Source organism: Ruditapes philippinarum, unplaced genomic scaffold (genome assembly GCF_026571515.1).
Source record: "Ruditapes philippinarum isolate M1 unplaced genomic scaffold, ASM2657151v2 ctg2532_1_1_1_1, whole genome shotgun sequence".
Classification (NCBI taxonomy): domain Eukaryota; kingdom Metazoa; phylum Mollusca; class Bivalvia; order Venerida; family Veneridae; genus Ruditapes; species Ruditapes philippinarum.
The window spans coordinates 28,797-49,108 of record NW_026863644.1 but is presented as its reverse complement, the minus strand read 5'-3'; the positions used below and the strand labels follow the sequence as shown (position 1 = coordinate 49,108).

General features: G+C 33.5%; 1 protein-coding gene across 1 annotated transcript in view; it reads left to right on the top strand.

Moving 5' to 3' along the window:
• LOC132722781 (endothelin-converting enzyme homolog) overlaps nucleotides 1-12,523 on the top strand; it is a 48,065-nt gene extending 35,542 nt beyond the window's left edge. Inside the window, exons 13-18 of the mRNA XM_060707344.1 lie at nucleotides 279-382; nucleotides 3,675-3,785; nucleotides 4,276-4,343; nucleotides 5,162-5,286; nucleotides 6,902-7,069; nucleotides 12,503-12,523. Coding sequence (XP_060563327.1) covers nucleotides 279-382; nucleotides 3,675-3,785; nucleotides 4,276-4,343; nucleotides 5,162-5,286; nucleotides 6,902-7,069; nucleotides 12,503-12,523 — 597 coding nt within the window. The remainder of the gene's footprint in view (nucleotides 1-278; nucleotides 383-3,674; nucleotides 3,786-4,275; nucleotides 4,344-5,161; nucleotides 5,287-6,901; nucleotides 7,070-12,502) is intronic.
• The last annotated feature ends 7,789 nt before the right edge of the window (nucleotides 12,524-20,312 follow it).

Genomic DNA, 20,312 nt, shown 5'->3' with positions numbered 1-20,312 from the left:
TTTATAGAGAAATTCTTATAGAAGTGAATGAATTCTGATGAATCCTTAATGTACTGGAACCAGTATGAACCAGTATTGATTAGCCTTTTGTCACCAGTATAGATCCAGGCCAGTCAGCACATCTGTGCAGTGTGACCAATCTGTATAATGTTAGTAGTTCATTTTTTTATAATTTCAAAATTTGATATTGAAACCCCTTCAACTTCAAATGGGCAGTTCTAAATTCAAAACGAGGAAAAACTATTTTACAAATGTATCATGTTTCTTTATATTTTCAGGTGACTCTAGTTGAGGGAAAGCTGTTTGAAAGTAAACTTGCTATTATGATACATGGAAGAAAAAAGAACTTAGGAAAAATAGATGACGTACCGGATAGAAATGAGTATGTTATTTATAGAAGAATCTGTTTTGGACTTCAAATGCACACGTAATGTAAAAGAAATTAAAAATTTTATAAAGGTGTAAAACAATATGATAAAAGGAATGATAAGAAAATGGGTTAGCCTTAAAAATATTGTATGTTAAGTTAAAAGACTTATAAAAAATATTTCCAAGAGTTTGTTTTTAACTTTGACTATTGGAAGAATAAGTCAGGTCATCCTTCCCTATGACAACAAATGGAGCTTAATAATTTATTTATTATGCCCCCATTTCGAAGAAAAGGGGGTATATTGCTTTGCACTTGTCGGACCGTCGGTCTGTCGGTCCGTAGACCAAATGGTTTCCGAGTGATAACTAAAGAACCCTTAGGCTTAGGAACTTCAAACTTGGTATGGTGATTGGTCATGATCAGTAGATGACCCCTAATGATTTTGGGGTCAAGGGGTCAAAGGTCAAGGTCACATTGACCTTGTAAGCAAAAACGGCTTCCAATCAATAACTAAAGAACCTTAAGGCCTAGGAACTTCAAACTTGGTATGGTGATTGGTCATGATCAGTAGATGACCCCTATTGATTTTGGGGTCAAGGGGTCAAAGGTCAAGATCACATTGACCTTGTAAGCAAAAACGGTTTCCGATCAATAACTGAAGAACCTTAAGGCCTAGGAACTTCAAACTTGGTATGTTGATTGGTCATGATCAGTAGATGACCCCTATTGATTTTGGGGTCAAGGGGTCAAAGGTCAAGGTCACATTAACCTCTTGGGTAAAAACTGTTTCGGATCAATAACAAAAGAACCCTTAGGCCTAGGAACTTCAAACTTGGTATTGTGATTGGTTATGACCAGCAGGTGACCCCTATTGATTTTGGGGTTAAGGGGTCAAAGGTCAAGGTCACATTGACCTTTTAGGTAAAAACGGTTTCCGATCAATAACTAAAGAACCCTTAGGCCTAGGAACTTTAAACTTGGTATGGTGATTGGTCATGACCAGCAGATGACCTATTGATTTTGGGGTCAAGGGGTCAAAGGTCAAGGTCACATTGACCTTGTAGGTAAAAACGGTTTCTGATTAATAACGAAAGAACCCTGAGGCCTAGGGACTTCAAACTTTATATGGTGATTGGTCATAATCAGTAGATGACCCCTATTGATTTTGGAGTCAAGGGGTCAAAGGTCAAGGTCACATTGACTTCTTAGGTAAAAACGGTTTCCGATCAATAACTAAAGAACCCTTAGGCCTAGGAACTTCAAACTTGGTATGGTGATTGGTCATGACCAGCAGATGACCCCTATAGATATGATATTGGGGTTAAGGGGTCAAAGGGCAAGGTCACATTGACCTTGTAGGTAAAAATGCTTTCCAATCAATAACTTAAGAACCCTTAGGCCTAGGAACTTCAAACTTGGTATGGTGATTGGTCATGACCAGCAGATGACTTATTGATTTGGGGTCAAGGGGTCAAAGGTCAAGGTCACATTGACCTTGTAGGTAAAAACGGTTTCCGATCAATTAACTGAAAACGCTTAGGCCTAGGAACTTCAAACTTTGTATGATGATTGGTCGTGACCAGCAGATGACCCCCATTGAGTTTTGGGTCAAGGGGTCAAAGGTTAAGGTCATGACCAGTAGATACTTGATAACCCTTATTAATTGTTTGATCACTGGGTCAGAAGTCATGCATAATAACCTTATCACATGACTAATTGGCTGCTGATAGGGGGCATACATGTTTTACAAACATATCTTGTTTATTTAAACTTTGTAATTGAATTCCTTTATCTGTCTAAGTTTTCTTTTTCATCTTCATTATTGTAGGTTACCTAACCAGGATCTATATCCTGTTGTTGTATTTTTGTTGGATTATTCCCCTTTGATAACTTAGAAAATGTTAATTTGAATGTTCACATAAGTCTTTACAGTATAACTTCTGATCAGTTATTGACCGAAAAATCATTAACACTAGCATAGACTTTCACTGCTGTATTTTTGTTGGATTATTCCCCTTTGTTATCTTAGAAAATATTCATTTGAATTTTAATAAAAGTCATTTGAGTATAATTTCTGATCAATTCAATTCAATATCTTTATTGTACAAGAGGCCTCCGGCCCATACACAGTATATACAATATACAATACAAATTGGCAATACGAATTTCTAATACAATTATAAAATACAATCTGAATATAAATTATTCAAAACATTGAAGAAAATTATCCCTTTCTTTCATTGCATAATAAATATACATAGCAACATTACGTATCAATGACTCGTCTTCAGTTGCCATCGAAGAGTAGAACTTTTGAACATTCGGATATTGATAATAATACAATTATTGACTAAGATAATTTACTCTAGGGTTGACCTTCCCTGCTGTTTTTTGTTTGATTATTCCCCTTTGTTAACTTAGCAAATATTCATGTGAATGTTAATAAAAGTCTTCATACTTTAACTTTCGATCAATTATTGACCACAATCATTTACCCTAGTATGGACCCTCCCTTGCTGTATTTCCATTTGTGTATGCATTGTCCTTGCCTAACTGTCACACACACATAAAAACCATGCAACCTTGGCAGAGGGACCCTCTGTTACACAATTACCTCTTTACATCAGCCGTATCATATCTTTCAAAAATATGAATTGACAATTAATTTTACCACTCTAGAGCAACACCTCTAAACAACAACTAAAATGTTTGTCTCTCAAAGGGTATTGCTATACACAGGTTGAACTGTACAGCTCTTGTTTTTCTTCCTGATGAGGATGTTGAAATCTGTCCTATGACTTTTAATCAGTGTTATTATAACAATAATTCCAAAACATTCAGTTAATGATATTACTTTATATAATATACTTATAAATGAAATATCGAGAAATATTGATGAAATAAAATGCATAATTTCATTTTACACAGTTTCACTGTAAAAATTTATTTTTCACTGCAGTGAAGCATATTTTCCATATTTTCACTGGTGTCTTGCGGGACTACCTTCCTCTAAATTTGGCCAGTACTTATACTGTAAGAGAGGTCTTTCAAATCTTAAGGTCAAGAAAGAGAAAAATGAATATAATAAACAGAAAATTCAAGTTTATTCTATAAATACAGGATTTATTTTCATCTTGTGGTATGAAAATTATTATATTTCACTTCTTGCTACTGCCACTCATGAAATATTTATTTACATACCACTCGATGAAAATAAATCCTATATTTATAGAAAAAACTTGAATAAACTTATATATCTCATTGATAAAATTCTGTATTACACAAATGAATTTATATTTTACAGGTGGGATATGTACCCAATGGAGGTGAATGGTTACTATAGCTCTGATTTCAACCATATAGCTTTCCCCGCCGGAATTCTACAGCCACCTCTATTTAACCCAACATCTCCCAAGTAAGTGTTCTTTTTTTACTATTTATCGATTCATTTATCAAAGTTGTTTATTGAGTGATTATTTAAGAAATAATATCGGTCTGGATCGAACCTGTGGCAGTAGTGTATGTTAGATATTATTTTAGCATTTTATGAAAAGAAGACATTGTAAGAACAGAAAATATCAATAAAAATGTGTTATTATTGTTGTCTTAAAAAAATGTAAACTATATTATCTAGGGAGAAAAAAAAACAGCCGCATATATATGTAGTCCCTAATAAGTGTTTATTGGCAGTTTAACACCATTTTTTTTCTTTGTGTATAGTAACAAAAAGAATCGGGATTTAACAATTTGATCATTTTTGGTGGAATTATGGCTATTTTGTTATTTTTCTTTTGTCAGATATAAATGTTGGTGTTAAACCTGATTTTGTTAAAATTTCCTCTCAATCCCTTATGATCTAAATTGATGAATGTTCTACTTAAATATTTCATATTTGATAATTTCAGATCATTTAATTTTGGCTCATTTGGAATGATATGTGGTCATGAGCTTACACATGGATTTGATAATAGAGGTAAAATTTGGTTTATTATACATGTATATAATTTTGTTTTTATCCTTGCCTGATTATAAGAGGCAACTAAATTGGTTTTAATTACTGGAGTCTATTCAGCAGGTAAGGTGCTTTTGACCCCTGGTGTTGCCTTAAGTAACATGTTAGAAAAAATCATCTTTCCTGTTTTGACGCCATTTGACCTAAATTGTGTTGATGCGCCGTAAAGCCAACCCAACCGAAATTATTTTTTGGGTTTAAATGGGAATTTAACAGTATTTTAATTATGTACCAAAGGCAGTAACCAGTTGCTGGTATTCATTTACTTTATCAACATAAGCTTGATTATTGGTTAATATACAACATTACCTTTCATATGAGGCTGGACTTACTATTGTCCTACTTCTTTTTTAGGAGCTGTTTGTTCTATTTATCTATGCTATTTTAAAAACTGTGTGTTTTTCTTTACTATGCCTTTCAGTTTATAGAATGGAAACCAAATTTCTATATTTCAACAATAGTAGTGGTGGCATCGCCCAATGGATTTTGCATCAGACTTAAGTAATCTAAAAAATTTGCTGGCCATGCGGATCCAAACCCCATCTGGGGCAATTCAAGCTGTTGTTTCCATAAGCAAGAAACTTTTTACACATTGCTATGTACTGTTTGGTTCCTAGACATGGATCCAAGAGTTGTCCAATAAGCTTATAGCTTCCAGCATAATCAAACTAAAACAAATTTGTATAAACTAACAATTTCAAACAATGTAATGTGACTCACTGATATATCTTAGTATCATATGGAACTGCAAAAATACGATAAATATTTTTATTTTGCAGGTAAAGATTTTGACAAGGAGGGTAACATGGTAAACTGGTGGACAAAATCTTCAACAGACAATTTTAACACACTTACAAAATGTTTTGTAGATTTTTACCATGACTACACAGTAAATGGAACAAATGTAAGTTCTCAATAGATGTTATACGGAACTTGGCAAATGTGGGTTTTTCCCAGCTAATCTGTAGGTACAAACTTTTTACCTTTAAAGCTTCATGGTGCACTACCCGTCACAATAGATTAGCCAACAATTTTCGCTTATTTTCAAAGCTGTAACTGTAAAAGTTCGTTCGTACCTAAGGATTAGCTGGGAAAACCCGAATATTCATAATTCTGGAGTGAGTCTATTACTATGCTCTAATGGTTTATTTTAAAGCAGCATGCCTCCAGATTTATGCTAAAGTTCATGAAAATTAAAAAAATAAATGTATTTAAAGTAAAATATTATGAAGTGAACAAAGAAAGTAATTTACACATTACAGATAGCACTTTCAATCCAAATAAATTACCAAAAAGAAGTCAACATAATGCAAAAATAGCCCTCACTGTGGTAGTCACACAGTAGAAATATGGTGAAAATACCACAAAATCAGTCATTAATCACACATAAAATCTAAGTAATTGCTTAAATCTTACACCATTTTAGGGGCCAGTTACACAGACGGTCGGTCTCCTATTGGTCATTTAATTTTAAATTTACTCGCTGTTACGATCGGTTGTCATGCGTGATTTTATTTCTGGTTTTCTTTGTAAACGACTATCGGTGACAGAAAGCAAACTCAAACGGGGTTAGATCGGTGATAAAAATGCTGAAATACTATCGGCTTTTATTGTTTGTAAATCGGAGCAAAATCGGGCGTAACGCTGATTAATTGGTGTTTGACAAGTGGTTATCAGTGGTTAAACACTTTCCGTCAGATATGGCCGGTGATTCATATTTGGTTATCTTTGTCCGATTGGCGATATCGATGATTAAGAGCTTGCATATCTCTTGATATAGGTTGCTGTCGGTTATTTGTAAAATATTTTCACCGATCGAGAATTTTAAACATGTTTAAAAATCCCAATCGGTAATTTTTCACCAATGAAACTTATCTTTCCCCAATAGCAGTTGATAGGTGGAAAACAGGTGACCAATAGGTGATATCGGTGTTAATTACGTTGTCATCGGTTCACTCCATAATTTGGCTAAAAAAACTACCGATCAATCACCGATGGCTTTGTGTAACTGGGTTGTTACTTTTCTTAGAATCAAAGTACTTTTTTCTTAAGTTTGTTTATCTTGAAATATTTTGGCTCATCTCGAGGAATGCAGCTTTAAACATATTTATTAACCTTTGGCCTTTTGGGGGGCAACCATATAAAATGAAACAAATGCAGCAAAGACCCCGAACATCCGTATGTTGTCAAGGGTCTGCACCTTGGGTTTTTGGTACTTTTAAAAAAACCCCGATAAATTTTTTTGTCCGGGTTTGAAAGATGGACAAGTCTATTGAAGATATTTAGTGAGGAAAGGATTGTGATGAAAGCTTTAAAAATAAAAATTATGTGAGTCAGATAAAAGTTGGCTCCCTTTAACATTATAATACTGATGCCACATAAGGAAATATGACTGTGATCCAAATAGATCGCAAACTATGATTCCTGGGTCAAGGAAAACACTTTATTGATGTTTTGATGTTGTTTGAAGGATAGATGTTTTTAAGTGTTAAGGGGCTAATATTTGACTATATTTGTAGTTAAATGGTGAGACAACTCTAGGAGAGAACATAGCTGATAATGGAGGTATGAAGATGGCGTATCTAGCCTACAGATCATGGTTAGGGAAGTCACGTGAAGCTGACTCTCTAAATTTACCTGGCATGCAGTACAACTCTGACCAGCTGTTCTTCATAGGAATGGCTCAGGTATTAATTTCTTGTACCTTATAATTTGAGTATTGAATAAAAAAAATACTGATGATGATGATGATGGCAGTGATGATGATGATGGTTATGAAAAATGATGATGATATTCATCATTAATGATGACAAACTTTAATTTTGTAATTAAAGTTGTTAATGATGATGATGGTGATGATGATGGTGATGATGATGATGATGATAAGAATATTTATCAGAATAATAATTGAAATAGTGATGGTAATAACAATAATTTTTATGAATATATAATTATAATACATGTAATTATAAGAAGAAGAATAGTGATAATTATTACAAAAATGATAAGCCTCTTGTGGCTGAGGCTTAAAATTGCAGTCTCTGTTTATCCCTGTATGATTGTGAGAAAAACTAAAGGGGGCCCTGAGTCTATTCCAATGGGGTTTTTACCCCTTTTTGGAAAAATTTTCCCCCAAAATTCAAAGTCAGTTTTTTATTCCCCAAAATTCCCCCAAAAATTTTGGAAAAATTTGAAAGTTTTCCTTTTTTTAAAATTATTTTTCCCCCCAAAAAATAATAAAAAATTTCCTTTTTAAGAAAACAACAAATTGAAAAAAACCCAAAAACACCCTTTTTTTGTTTTCCCTTTTTTCTCAATTTTTAACAAATTTAAAACAATGTTAAAAGCTGGCTTTAAAAAATAAAAAGGGGGGCCAATATTAGTGGTAAAATTTTAAAAAAAAAATTTAATTTTTTTTTGATTTTGTAGGGGAAAAAAAAAAAACTTTTAACACACCCGAAAATTTTTCAACCCCTTTAATCTTCCTGCAAACCAAGTTCCGACAGAGGAAAGTTTCTTTTGACTTGCCCGAAGGTTTTAACCCCTTCAACTAACAATATTAATTTCAGGCATGTTTACCACCGCCATGCCGCAACTTTTTTTATATTTTTGTTTAATATTTTCAGGGTTTTTGGAAAAACCATTCAATTCCAAATATTTTGGGGCATTTGACTGCCTAAGAACTCTCCAAGAATCCTGAGAGAAGTGTACAGTATGGAACCCAAAAGGCAAATTTACGCAAAGTGATATTCAAATTTTTAGTGTACACCAAATGTCCCTTTCTTTGTTTTATAAATTTTAAGTCATCATTAAAATCGTTTAAAGTTTTCTTGTTTTGAATAAATTTTTGTGCTGATTTTTTAATTTTATTGTTTCCCTGCAATTTCTCTTTGCATATAGTCTTTTATTTATAAAAAATATGACCAAGAAATGAAAAAAACCACATCGGGTTTTTAAAAAACCCAAAAAAGGATTTTTTTTCACATGGGAAGCTGATTAGATAATTTATCAAATTAAGGTCATTGGATCTACTCATGTGCCAGTTTATGCCTGAATTATTGCACTACTGGTCGTCTGCTCTTTTCCTGTCACAGCCAGAAAAAGCGGGAAAATTGTCATACGGCACTCACTGTATTGGTGTGACTTAAAAGTCCAATCAAGATAGGGAAGAAAAGAATACCAGTGTTAAATATACAATTATAATATGATATGACTTTGTTGAAAACAATGTAGTTAAATATATATGCATGTATACTTTAAAACATGTGGTGGGTTTTAGAATAAAAGGGTCATTGTAAATGTACCTAGATCTTGTACATTTACTCAGTTGTGATAGATTTTGCATTATTTGGGTATCTGATATATGATCAGAGCCAAGCAAATTCATCTGCAGCTGTGTGAAAGTCCTAGACATACATTATTTTTATGATATTGTACAACATGACTGTGATTTGAAAATAATACTTGATCTGAATTTGAAACATGGTTGTGAAATTTCTCTGATGTTTATTTTTGTATAGTAAATATTATTTTATTGTATTTTGTTTAAAATTATAAGTTGGTGTTGCTTGCTGCAAGTTCTGTATGAGCCAGCAATATGTACAATGTTTAACTTGTGCATTCTGCTATGTGTGCATCTATTTTAATGTGCAATTAATTTTGAAGTGTGACCTTTTATTTATTTATGCACTTGTTAGTTTAAACAGATAGTTTGTTTATTCATTTATTTGTTTTTAGCTCACCTGAGCAATGCTCAGGGTGAGCTATTGTGATGGCCCTGTGTCCGTCGTGCGTCGTCATGCGTCGTCAACTTTTGAACATTAACAACACCTCCTCTGAAACCAATGACTGCACATCAACCAAACTTTACAGAAATGATCCTTGGGTGGTCCCCTTTCAAAGTTGTTCAAATGGTTCCGGTCTGTTGCATATGTAGGTCATAGGGCCAGAAAAGGATTTCAAAAAACACAAAATTAAAAAATCTTCTTGTCTGAAAGTACATGGGCCAGAGCTTTGATTTTTGGTATATGGTATCATCTATGGGTCCTCTACCAAAGTTGTTCAAATTTTGTCCATAGTGTCAAAATTGGCCCCGCCCCGGGGGGTCATAGGTTTTTCCTTATATGTATATAGTAAAATCTAAAAAAATCTTCTTCTCTGATTTGGCAGAGGCTACAGATTAGATATTTGGCATGTAACATTGTGTAGTAGACCTCAATCAAGATTGTTCAAATAATGGCCCTAGGGTCAAAATTGGCCCCGCCCTGGGGGTCATTGATTTTCATTACATACATATAGTGAAAACTTGAAAAATCTTCTGGTCTGAAAGTAAATGGCCTAGAGCTTTGATATTTGGTCTATGGTATCATCTGAAGGTCCAATACCAAAGTTGTACAAATTTTGTCCCTAGTGTCAAAATTGGCCCCACCCCGGGGGGTCATAGGTTTTTCTAATATGTATATAGTAAAACATAAAGAAATCTTCTTCTCTGAATTGGCAAAGGCTACAGGTAAGATATTTGGCATGAAACATTGTGTGGTAGACCTCTACCAAGATTGTTCAAATAATGGCCCTCGGGTCAAAATTGGCCCGGCCCTCGGAGGTCATTGATTTTCATTATATACATATAGTGAAAACTTGAAAAATCTTCTGGTCTAAAAGTAAATGGCCTAGAGCTTTGATATTTGGTCTATGGTATCATCTATATGTTCCTTGTGTGAAGCCTTAACAAAGTTGTTCAAAGAATTCCATTCCATGCAGAACTCTGGTTGCCATGGCAACCAAAAGAAAAAAACTTTAAATATCTTCTTCTAAAAAACCCAAAGAGCTAGAGCTTAGATATTTGGCATGAAACATTTTCTAGTGAGTGTCTACCAAGTTTGCTCAAATAAAAGCCCTGGGGTCAAAATTGGCCCCGCCCCAGGGTGTCATTGATTTTCCCTAGATGCATATAGTATAAACTTAAAAAATCTTCTTTTAAAGAATCCAAAGAGCTAGAGCTAAGATATTTAGCATGAAACATCTTCTAATGGGTGTCTACCAAGTTTGTTCAAATAAAAGCCCTGGGGTCAAAATTGGCCCCGCCCCAGGGGGTCATTGATTTTCCCTAGATGCATATAGTAAAAACTTAAAAAATCTTCTTTTAAAGAATCCAAAGAGCTAGAGCTAAGATATTTATCATGAAACATGTTCTAATGGATGTCTACCAAGTTCATTCAAGTAAGAGCCCTGGGGTCAAAATTGGCCCCGCCCCAGGGGTCATTCATTTTCCTTATATGTTTATAACAAACACTTTAAAGATCTTTTTTGAAAAAAAAAAAAAAGCAAATAGCTAGAGTTTAGATACTAAGGCATGAAACATCTTCTAAGTGAGTGTCTTCCAAGTTTGTTCAAATAAAAGCCTGGGGTCAAAATTGACCCCGCCCGGGGGTCATTAATTTTCCTTATATGTGTATGACAAAAACTTACAAAAATCTTCTTTGAAAAAACTCAAATAGCTAGAGTTTAGATATTAAGCACGAAGCATCTTTCTAGTGAGTGTCTACAAAGATTGTTCAATAAAACCCTGGGGTCAAAACTGGCCCTGCCCCAGGTGTGTCATTGTTTTTAACTATATGTGTAAAGAAAAAAACTTGAAAAAAGCTTCTTTTAAAAAACCCAACAAGCTAGACCTTAGATGTTTAGCATGAAACATCCTCTAATGGGTGTCAACCAAGTTTGTTCAAATAAAAGCCCTGGGGTTTAAACTGGCCCCGCTCCGGGGGCCTATGTACAGGTGAGCGACTTTAGGGCCATCATGGCCCTCTTTTTTTAGTTTATTAATGAATATATAAATAGTTATATGTTTGCATCCATTTGTGTATGCATTCATTAGTTTGTATGTCAATTTATTGTGTGTGTGGGATGTACATCAAATGTTTCTACAACAGCATGTTTATGTATTCATAGGTTGTGTACATGTATTTTTATGATTGATTACTAATTTATGCACCAAGTGTTTGTAAAACCATTTCTCCATACATTGTGTGTTTTCATTTATGAGTCCAGCCATTTTTGTATAGCCAACTCATTGGTAAAATTTTAAATGACATTGTAGATATTAAAAGTCAAGGTCTTTACTTAAAGGTCAGGGGTCACAAATTAGCCTTGACATAAGTTTGTATATGTTCTCAGAGTGTATAATTGTTGTTTTGTGCTATTTACAATTTATTTACAAGGATTTTTGGGGTGATTTCTGCATAAGCTCAATAAATAATTACTATGCAAGAGGTGTACTAAAAATTAGAAATTGTTTTATTTCTCTTACAGAAATCCATATAGATGTGATATGTACATGTTCATTTGAACACCATTTATTCTTTTTATTGCTTTTATGTGAGAAATTGTATTTCCATATAAATGATTATATCTGCATGTTCAATGTCCTCTTTAAGATGTTGAATGGTTATATGACCCAATATAAATGGCTGAAAGGTTATATAACCTTAGCTGACCATTTATACAGGGACATATACTAGTAATCAATAATTAGCAATTTGTTAAAGAATCTCAAGATTTTGTTTGAATTTATATTTTTACTGAGAGGAATACTCTGTATATAGGTCATATAGCATGTACATGTATACTGTATATAGGTCAGTCAAAGGTCATTATTGAATTTGCTTTAACTTTCCTGTTAATTGTCTTTATTATTACAGCATTGCTTGTTGTGAAGGTTATAATACAATTAGCTTTATATTCATGCTGTACAATGGCAATATTGTTAGTCATAAAGATATTGAATGGTTATATGACCCAGTATAAATGGATGAAAGTTTATATAACATTAGCTGACCATTTATACAGGGGCATATAATCTATAAATTTGTAATAACTGTAAAATTACTTCCTTTGATTTTGATGAATTACACACTTTATTAAGATATAAACCACTCATGAATTTACGGCATTATAGAAATTTAAAAATTGACCAATTAAAATCAGTTTAACAAACATACTGTATCGTATAAAATAACTACAATAACTACAATATGGTCCTATTCACATGTATAATGTACATTTTATAGTGCTAGAAATATTGAATTTACATTTGGTCATGATAATATGTTGTGTTATTGCAGGATACTGCAAACCCCTGCTGAAAGTCCACCTCAAATTATTAGGCAATTGTTTATAACTCTTATTTTGAATTGATGCAGTTAAATTAGATTGTTCCCTTTGATGTCATTTGACCTTTTATACTGAATCTTCATTTATTTTCACATTTATTGGTTTGTTACTTAAATAATTGACACAATAAAATGTTCAATACGAGTAAACCAGGGATATATGTATTATATATCCCTTAGATTACTACCTGTTAGCCAATGAATAAATGTATTTTTCATTGGCCAAATATAGTCTATATAGTTTATGTATTTTAATATTGAAATCCCTTAAACTTTGAATGGACTGTTCCAAATTCAAAGCTGGGCAAGTCCATTGCACAAATTATACAGGTTAAGGGGATTGGGGACTTCTTTGTGTGAGAGACTATTTAAATGTAGGAGCCTGTGTGGCGTGCTGGTGAAGGCAGCTAGTACTGGTAAACTGCTTGACAGCCTGCCCAGGAACGATGCGGTGGCTGACCTGTGCTCTGTTAATTCAACGTGGCTTACTGCCGTGATTCGGAGTGAATACCAACACAACCACACGTGCTGGTTAGTGGTGAATAGGTCAATTGTAACTAATACTTACAGTTACACTGTTTGGTGTAATATTATGAATATTATACTTTTGTTTATTTGAAATCTATGCAATTAGACTTTACATTCATATTCAATTTGTTAAATTAAGCTTTAATCTTAAAATGTACATGTATATCGTTGCTGTTGTTGTTGTTCAACTGTTGAATTGTTTCTTTTAACTAAGTTACATTCCTTTACTGATATATACATTGTATAAGAAATATTTTTGTACATGAGTATACAGTCTTTTTCATGTTTTATAAGTGTTATTTTGAGAAGAAAAAAAGATACACTGAAATTGAATAATTACATATTAACTTCAATGAGGAAATAAACTGTCATTAAATTTTGTATTTGTTGTAATTGTTTGCTTCCTAATTAATTGTTTGAATTTAAAGTGAAGATTACACCAGGGTGGTTATTCTATGAAATTATGTTATAGAAATGCTGTAAAATGAAAAAAAAAATCACCACCAAGTTTTGCTACCTTAAAAAATGTTTATTATACCCCCACAAACGAAGTTTAGGGGGGGTATATAGGAGTCAGCTTGTCGGTCAGTCGTTCCATCGGTCCATCCACATCATGGTTTCCGAACAATAACTAGAGTTTGGAATGAGGTATTGTAATCAAACTTGGTATATAGCAACCTTATGTGAAAACACTGGTTGGTATTGCATTTGGACCCCCTGGGGTCAAGGTCAAGGTCACTGTTACTAAAAATAGAAAAATGGTTTCCGGACAATAACTTGAGTTAGGAATGAGATATTGTAATCAAACTTGGTGTATAGCAAGCTTATATAAAGACCTGGGCTGGTATTGCATTTGTGCCCCCTGGGGTCAAGGTCAAGGTCACCGTTACTAAAAATAGAAAAATGGTTTCCGGACAATTACTTTAGTTAGGAATGAGATACTGTTATCAAACTTGGTGTATAGCAAGCTTATATGAAGACCTGGGTTGGTATTGCATTTGGACCCCCTTGGGTCAAGGTCACCGTTACTAAAAATAGAAAAATGGTTTCCGGACAATAACTTGAGTTAGGAATGAGATATTGTTATCAAACTTGGCTTATAGCAGGCTTATATGTAGACCTGGGTTGGTATTGCATTTGGGCCCCCCTGGGGTCAAGGTCACTGTTACTAAAAATAGAAAAATGGTTTCCGGACAATAACTTGAGTTAGGAATGAGATATTGTAATCAAACTTGGTGTATAGCAAGCTTATATGAAGACATGGGTTGGTATTGCATTTGGACCCCCTTGGATCTAGGTCAAGGTCACCATTACTAAAAATAGAAAAATGGTTTCTGGACAATAACTGGAGTTAGGAATGAGATATTGTTATCAAACTTGGTGTATAGCAAGCTTATATGAAGACCTGGGTTGATATTGCATTTGGACCCCCTGGGGTCAAGGTCACTGTAACTTAAAATAGAAGAATGGTTTCCGGACAATAACTAGAGTTAGGAAAGAGATATTGTAATCGAATTTGGTGTATAGGAAGCTTATATGAAGACCTGAGTTGGTATTGCATTTGGACCCCTTAGGGTCAAGGTCACCATTACAGTGTTACTAAAAATAGAAAAATGGTTTCCGGACAATAACTAAAGTTAGGAATGAGATATTGTAATCAAACTTTGTGAAAAGCAAGCTTATTGGGAGACCCCAGTTAGGATTACAATTAATTGAAATATTTCTTTGTACACAGTTGATAGTTTGTGTTCAAATTTTTCTTCAGACTACTTATTTTTCAAAAAGTCAAAGTTGCTGGTGGGGGTATTAATCACGTTCAGTGATTGGTCTAGTTTATTTTGAAATTACAAGAAGTATGAATAAAAATTTTTAAAATGTTAAATGCGCGAATCAGTTCGAAAGGTTGATTCTCGAAATATTGTCCTCACAAAAATATTTGTTTTTACAGTAGGTAATTTATACCTGTGTGTATTTTTTTCTGAAATACAGCTTGTATTGCATGAAGAGATATTATGAGGAAGTGAGAAAATTAGTACAGCATCAGTTAACATGCCACTGTGATCAAAATTCAGAAGGAAAACCGGTATAACATACCAATTTGCATTAAATCGACTTTATTGACCTTGAGAGAAAATTGGTAGAGCATGCCACTGTGCCTTCAATGGTCACTTTTGACACGGAGTGAAAACTAGTTTCAATATGCCGGTGTATTTTCTGTCACAGAAAGAAAGCACGTAAATGTGCGCTAAATGGCCGTTTTTAACACTCCGCTAGAAAATAAGTATAGCATGCCCATATGCTCTAATTTATTACTAAATTGCCCCCCCTTGTCACCAAGATAATAGTGTGCTAGTGTTCTGTAAATTGCATTTTTTGACACACAGAACAACTGGAACTGCATGATTGTGTACTTTAACAAAATTTACCGATGCCCAAAAAGAAAGAAAAATGATATTGCACGAAAATGTGCACTTACTGGTGTTTTTTTTTTACACACGCAGGGGTAGCGAAATTTGATATCATAATGACGTTACTTAAGTTATATAATAACAGTTGAAGTTGTAGTTAAAACATCGAGGAGGTATACAATGCTCGTAAAAAGTGTCATTTTGAGAGTAACTTTGTCTAGAAATTAAAATTTACTCTTGTGGAATTTGTAAATTAGGATCACATGCAAGATTTAACTCGTCTGCCTCTTGTAACAAATCCACTCAAACAATTTACAACACTCTTAAAATTGACACCAAGACATTTGAAGTATAGTACATGTAGTTTAGATATTTTTAGTCGGTTAGTCATTGAGAGGAATTTATGTTGTTCTTTAAGTGATTGGATTATACTAAAATAGCACATGCATACGAAAAAGACTTTAAAGATCTGGAAAGACAAATGTACATGTGCTAGTCTCAATATATGTTTCCACTGCAAGACTGACCGATTTTACAAACTGATATTACATAGAAGGGTGACCATTGTCTATATAATAAAAAGCCATGGCGCACAATTTTTTGGGAAAGTACATGCGCATACTGATCTAATTATGTATCTTTAATTTGGCCACATTAAATATTTAAAGTATGCTTGGAGCGTAAATAATCATAAGATTCTAAAACAAAATAATATCTCGATACCGGCTCATACATTGTATAAGTAAAAAGTTGATTTTCTGAATTACCTCCCTTTGGTTTAATATTGAAAGTTACAGCCAGTGTTCGTAGTCAGTGGTTCTACTAAGAAGCATGAATAAAGGCTTCGCAGACTGTCACTGTCAAGCGTCCCTAAAATTCCTGAAAAATCCTAATTTTTTTTCAGTTTGGCTAAAATTCCTAAAATCGCCTTATTTTTTCACTTATTCCTGTTTTTTATATTTTTATTAAAAACATACTCATAACTTTGAAAATGTTTTCATTCTAATTATTTTTAATGTAGTATTTCAGCCAGTAGGCAGTTATTAAACTTTAAGGCTGCCAGTTGACCTTTCAGGTTGATTTTGGTTGTGCCTGGATGTTTATTTCAACAACACCTGATGACTGTGGAACACTGGTAGACACCTTTGCTATGAATAAACTAGAGCATTATTTGTGAGTTACTTTTGTGTCAAATATGCAAAGGTAAGCCCATATCATTAGCTTTCGAGACCATAGTTAAAACATTCAAATTTTAGCAATATGTACCCTAAAATGTCTTAAATATTGCTCTAAAATTTGCCCTAGGCTTTCGTGATCTTAAAACCCAACAACAACAATAACAACAAATGGAAATTAAGGGAAATGCCACCTGCACAACATTACCACCCTCTTTATATTTACTTATCTGCTTAATTCTAGAATAAGAAGTAAAATTCCCCTTAAACTCTATATGGATAGATCCAAATTAAGCACAGGACACGTCCATTACGTAAAGTTAGGAGGGTAATGGATTGATATTGAATATAAACATGCAAATGCACGCATGACAATCTCATGATTTGTGCATGTCATTTTTATTAGATGTTAAAGTTTGGACTAATTTATAATCGTTCGTTGTTGAAAAACGACGAATATTTGTTATACGCCTCCTCAAAATCTACTATCTTATTTCACACACTTAATTCATGTCAGCAAATTGTCCTGGTTAAATAAATATTTTTATCAAATGTTGTTATCACTGTCATGCTTCAACTTTGCTATTTTTATTATTTGATTAAGAGTTTATGAATTTACGTTTCGTTCAAATCTCAACTCAACTCAACTCAACTTTATCTTATAAGTAATTAAAGGTAGGCTATCCAGCCCACAATAAACATCAGTATAAGTGCACTAAGATATACGAATATAAACATGTCTGTATTTCCATTAATTCTTAACTAAAACCATAAGTAAAAAGTAGTGATTTTACTTTAGATGCTCAACAAATTCCAGCAACTTCGTCTAAGGGCTCAAACATTTTGTAACATTGTCTCGGATATCTATGACCATGCATAGTCAACAATTAACGCAAACGTTCACATTCCCCTAAAACTATAATTATATGAATTTGTTTTTTTACACCTAAATGATTCATTCAAATGCAGTATAAACGTCTAAGGTTTACTTTAAGCTATCATACATTATAAAGGGACTCCATTGAGATTTTTTACAGAACATATCCTGTGTAACATTAAATTTTGACCTGGTTGAAAAATGACCGATTAGTGTTCACCGTATAATGTAGGCCTTTACCAAATCATGTGTGTGCTCACCCCCGTGAAATCATTTTATTTTGCAAAACAAACTAAATAGACATGATTTCATCGCTTTAATAACTCAAATTAGATAAAGAATCGCATTTAATATCGATTTTCAATTTATTTGAGTACATATTTCTTTAATATCTTTTTTTCTCCATATTTTTCCGTTTTAAGTGTCCCTGTTGATTTAGTATGTAAAATTTGAAAATTGTCTGCTTTTGTTTTTGTTGTTGATTTTTTGACCTCAGTGGAGCTCCGGTAAAATATATATGTTATCAATATTTACATAATTTGCGAGCATTGTCTGTCGACATTACTTTAAACTTGCATTTTAAAAACCAGCTTTATGACACTTCTACAAACATACACACAACTTATCATAAATTATTTTGATTGGCCAAATATACCTTTGAACGAATTTCTTGTATACATTTGCTTATTCAGCAAAAACGAAAATGCCTTTTTAAAATTACTTTTACCTTCTTGTAAACATTATAATAATATTTTTTTAAAAGTGGATTTCAATTAATTTTGTTTAAAACTGAATAATTGTGTTCGGTTTTGAGTATAATTACTAGTTTATCCACCTATTACTTGACTACTAGCATTTATTGAAAAGATGGAAAGGTATCCTTTATTCCTTAGCGTAACATTTGTCATTTTTTACATTTTTCAATGCAATTCATTAGCAGTAGTATATGGGACCCATATATGCAGATATTGGGCTGGATCTTCGTGTTACTGTCCAAGACCCGTAACTCAAGCACGTTTTTTTACTGAAATATATATAATCCATTTGCAAATTTCCTCGTTTACAAGGTTTTACATTCAAGTTCACAACTTAACGTGTGGCTGACAAGAAAATGTAGGTACAACTTTCCATCTTCTAAGATACTCTTGCTAGAAATACTGCAATAATTGTCACTGGATGCACTTTTCTGCTCGTTAAATTGTCACAGGCTAACGGCAAAATACAGTTCTCGGCTATCCACCTGGAAACCCGTGCCAGAAATATTGGATAACTTGGCATCTCCGCAGATTTGCTCGTGATGGGCTTGCAGGAAAAAACTGGCGTCCGTCAGTTATCTTGCTAGTAACCCGTGCGAGAAATATTGGATAATTTGACATCTGATGTCTCTCTCTTGCGGGGAAATGTAGATGAGCATGACAAATTTTTCTTGCCTGCTCAAGCCTGAAATATTGCATGATACGGCATGCTGGTGGTAAGCTTACTGGGTACAAAATGTACGCTAATTAATGTATTTCAAAACATGTTATTACTGTATGTTTAAGAGAACCCTTTGAAAGTAGCTCTTCATAATATAACATGTCTTCAGTCTGCAAACATTTCAACACAATAGACATAGAATTAATACAGACTTTGTACAATAGGTTTCTCTTACGAAACCACTTGCACACCGCCTCGGTAAAGAACCAGTATATTATGTAAATATGTATAAAACAGACAGTAAGTTGTCCTTGTTTATTCAAAGATTATTTTAAGCAAGCTTTACAAATACGTAAATCTCCCCATACTCGCAAGACGAAATCATGTTTGAATTAATTGCTGCACAGTGAAGAAAAAAGACGGGTATGGTGGCTGATTTGTGGAATTTCGTGTTTTCGCCACACGACCCCGCCATTTTAACTTGTTAATTCTCGCGACTTTCCGCTTGACGAGGTCGCAGGGCGAAAAAACGAATGGCACAAATCAGCCACCATTAAGTAGAGAAGGGTGTAATAGGTAGATTTTCACCTTATTAGAAATATAATTGCAAGTGGTTTCTTATTTATCAAACCACATTATCGCGGTGACTTAACCACAGGCAAGTCATGAAGTTCCTAATCTTATAACACATCCAATCAAAACGTGATGATCAATCGTTTAATTATAGATAGCGGTTGTTCTTATGCGAAAAGGTGTAATGTCTTAATGGAAGATTTATCTAAACCTCTCGACTTATCTACGACAGTATGTAAATAAATAAACCTTAGATGTATAGGAATTTTTGTCACGTTTAACCCGGATATACCCTGACCTAGACAGTGATCTCATTGTTACCGGCAAAGTTTCAAGAGACCAATCAAATGACAGAACAGCCCGGGTGTTGTTTTGATAGACTGGCTTTTAATGACTGCAGGGAACATTAGTTCTTTTGTGTTAAAAAATTGGCCTTTTTATGTTGATTGATCTTATTGTGTATGGATGTGAAATCGTGGGCTATTAAAAGTTTATGTTCTAAGTAATAGTGTGATGTTGTGAAATTTACTGTCCATAGGTTAATACAATTTGAAGAGGCCAGGCAGGGGAACAAACCTTTAACATTGTTCAATTAACTTTATTGTTAGCCACTTGAACTTAAATATGTGTTGTTGAATAGTTCAGATAGTTTTCCGCTACCTTTAATTTAGCTTTTGGTTAAAAATTCACATGCATGGTAAAATAGTTGCTGTTGTGTTTGTTGTTGTTGTTGTTTTATACCAGAATCGTAAGACGGATCAGAACCTAATAATATTTTAATTATT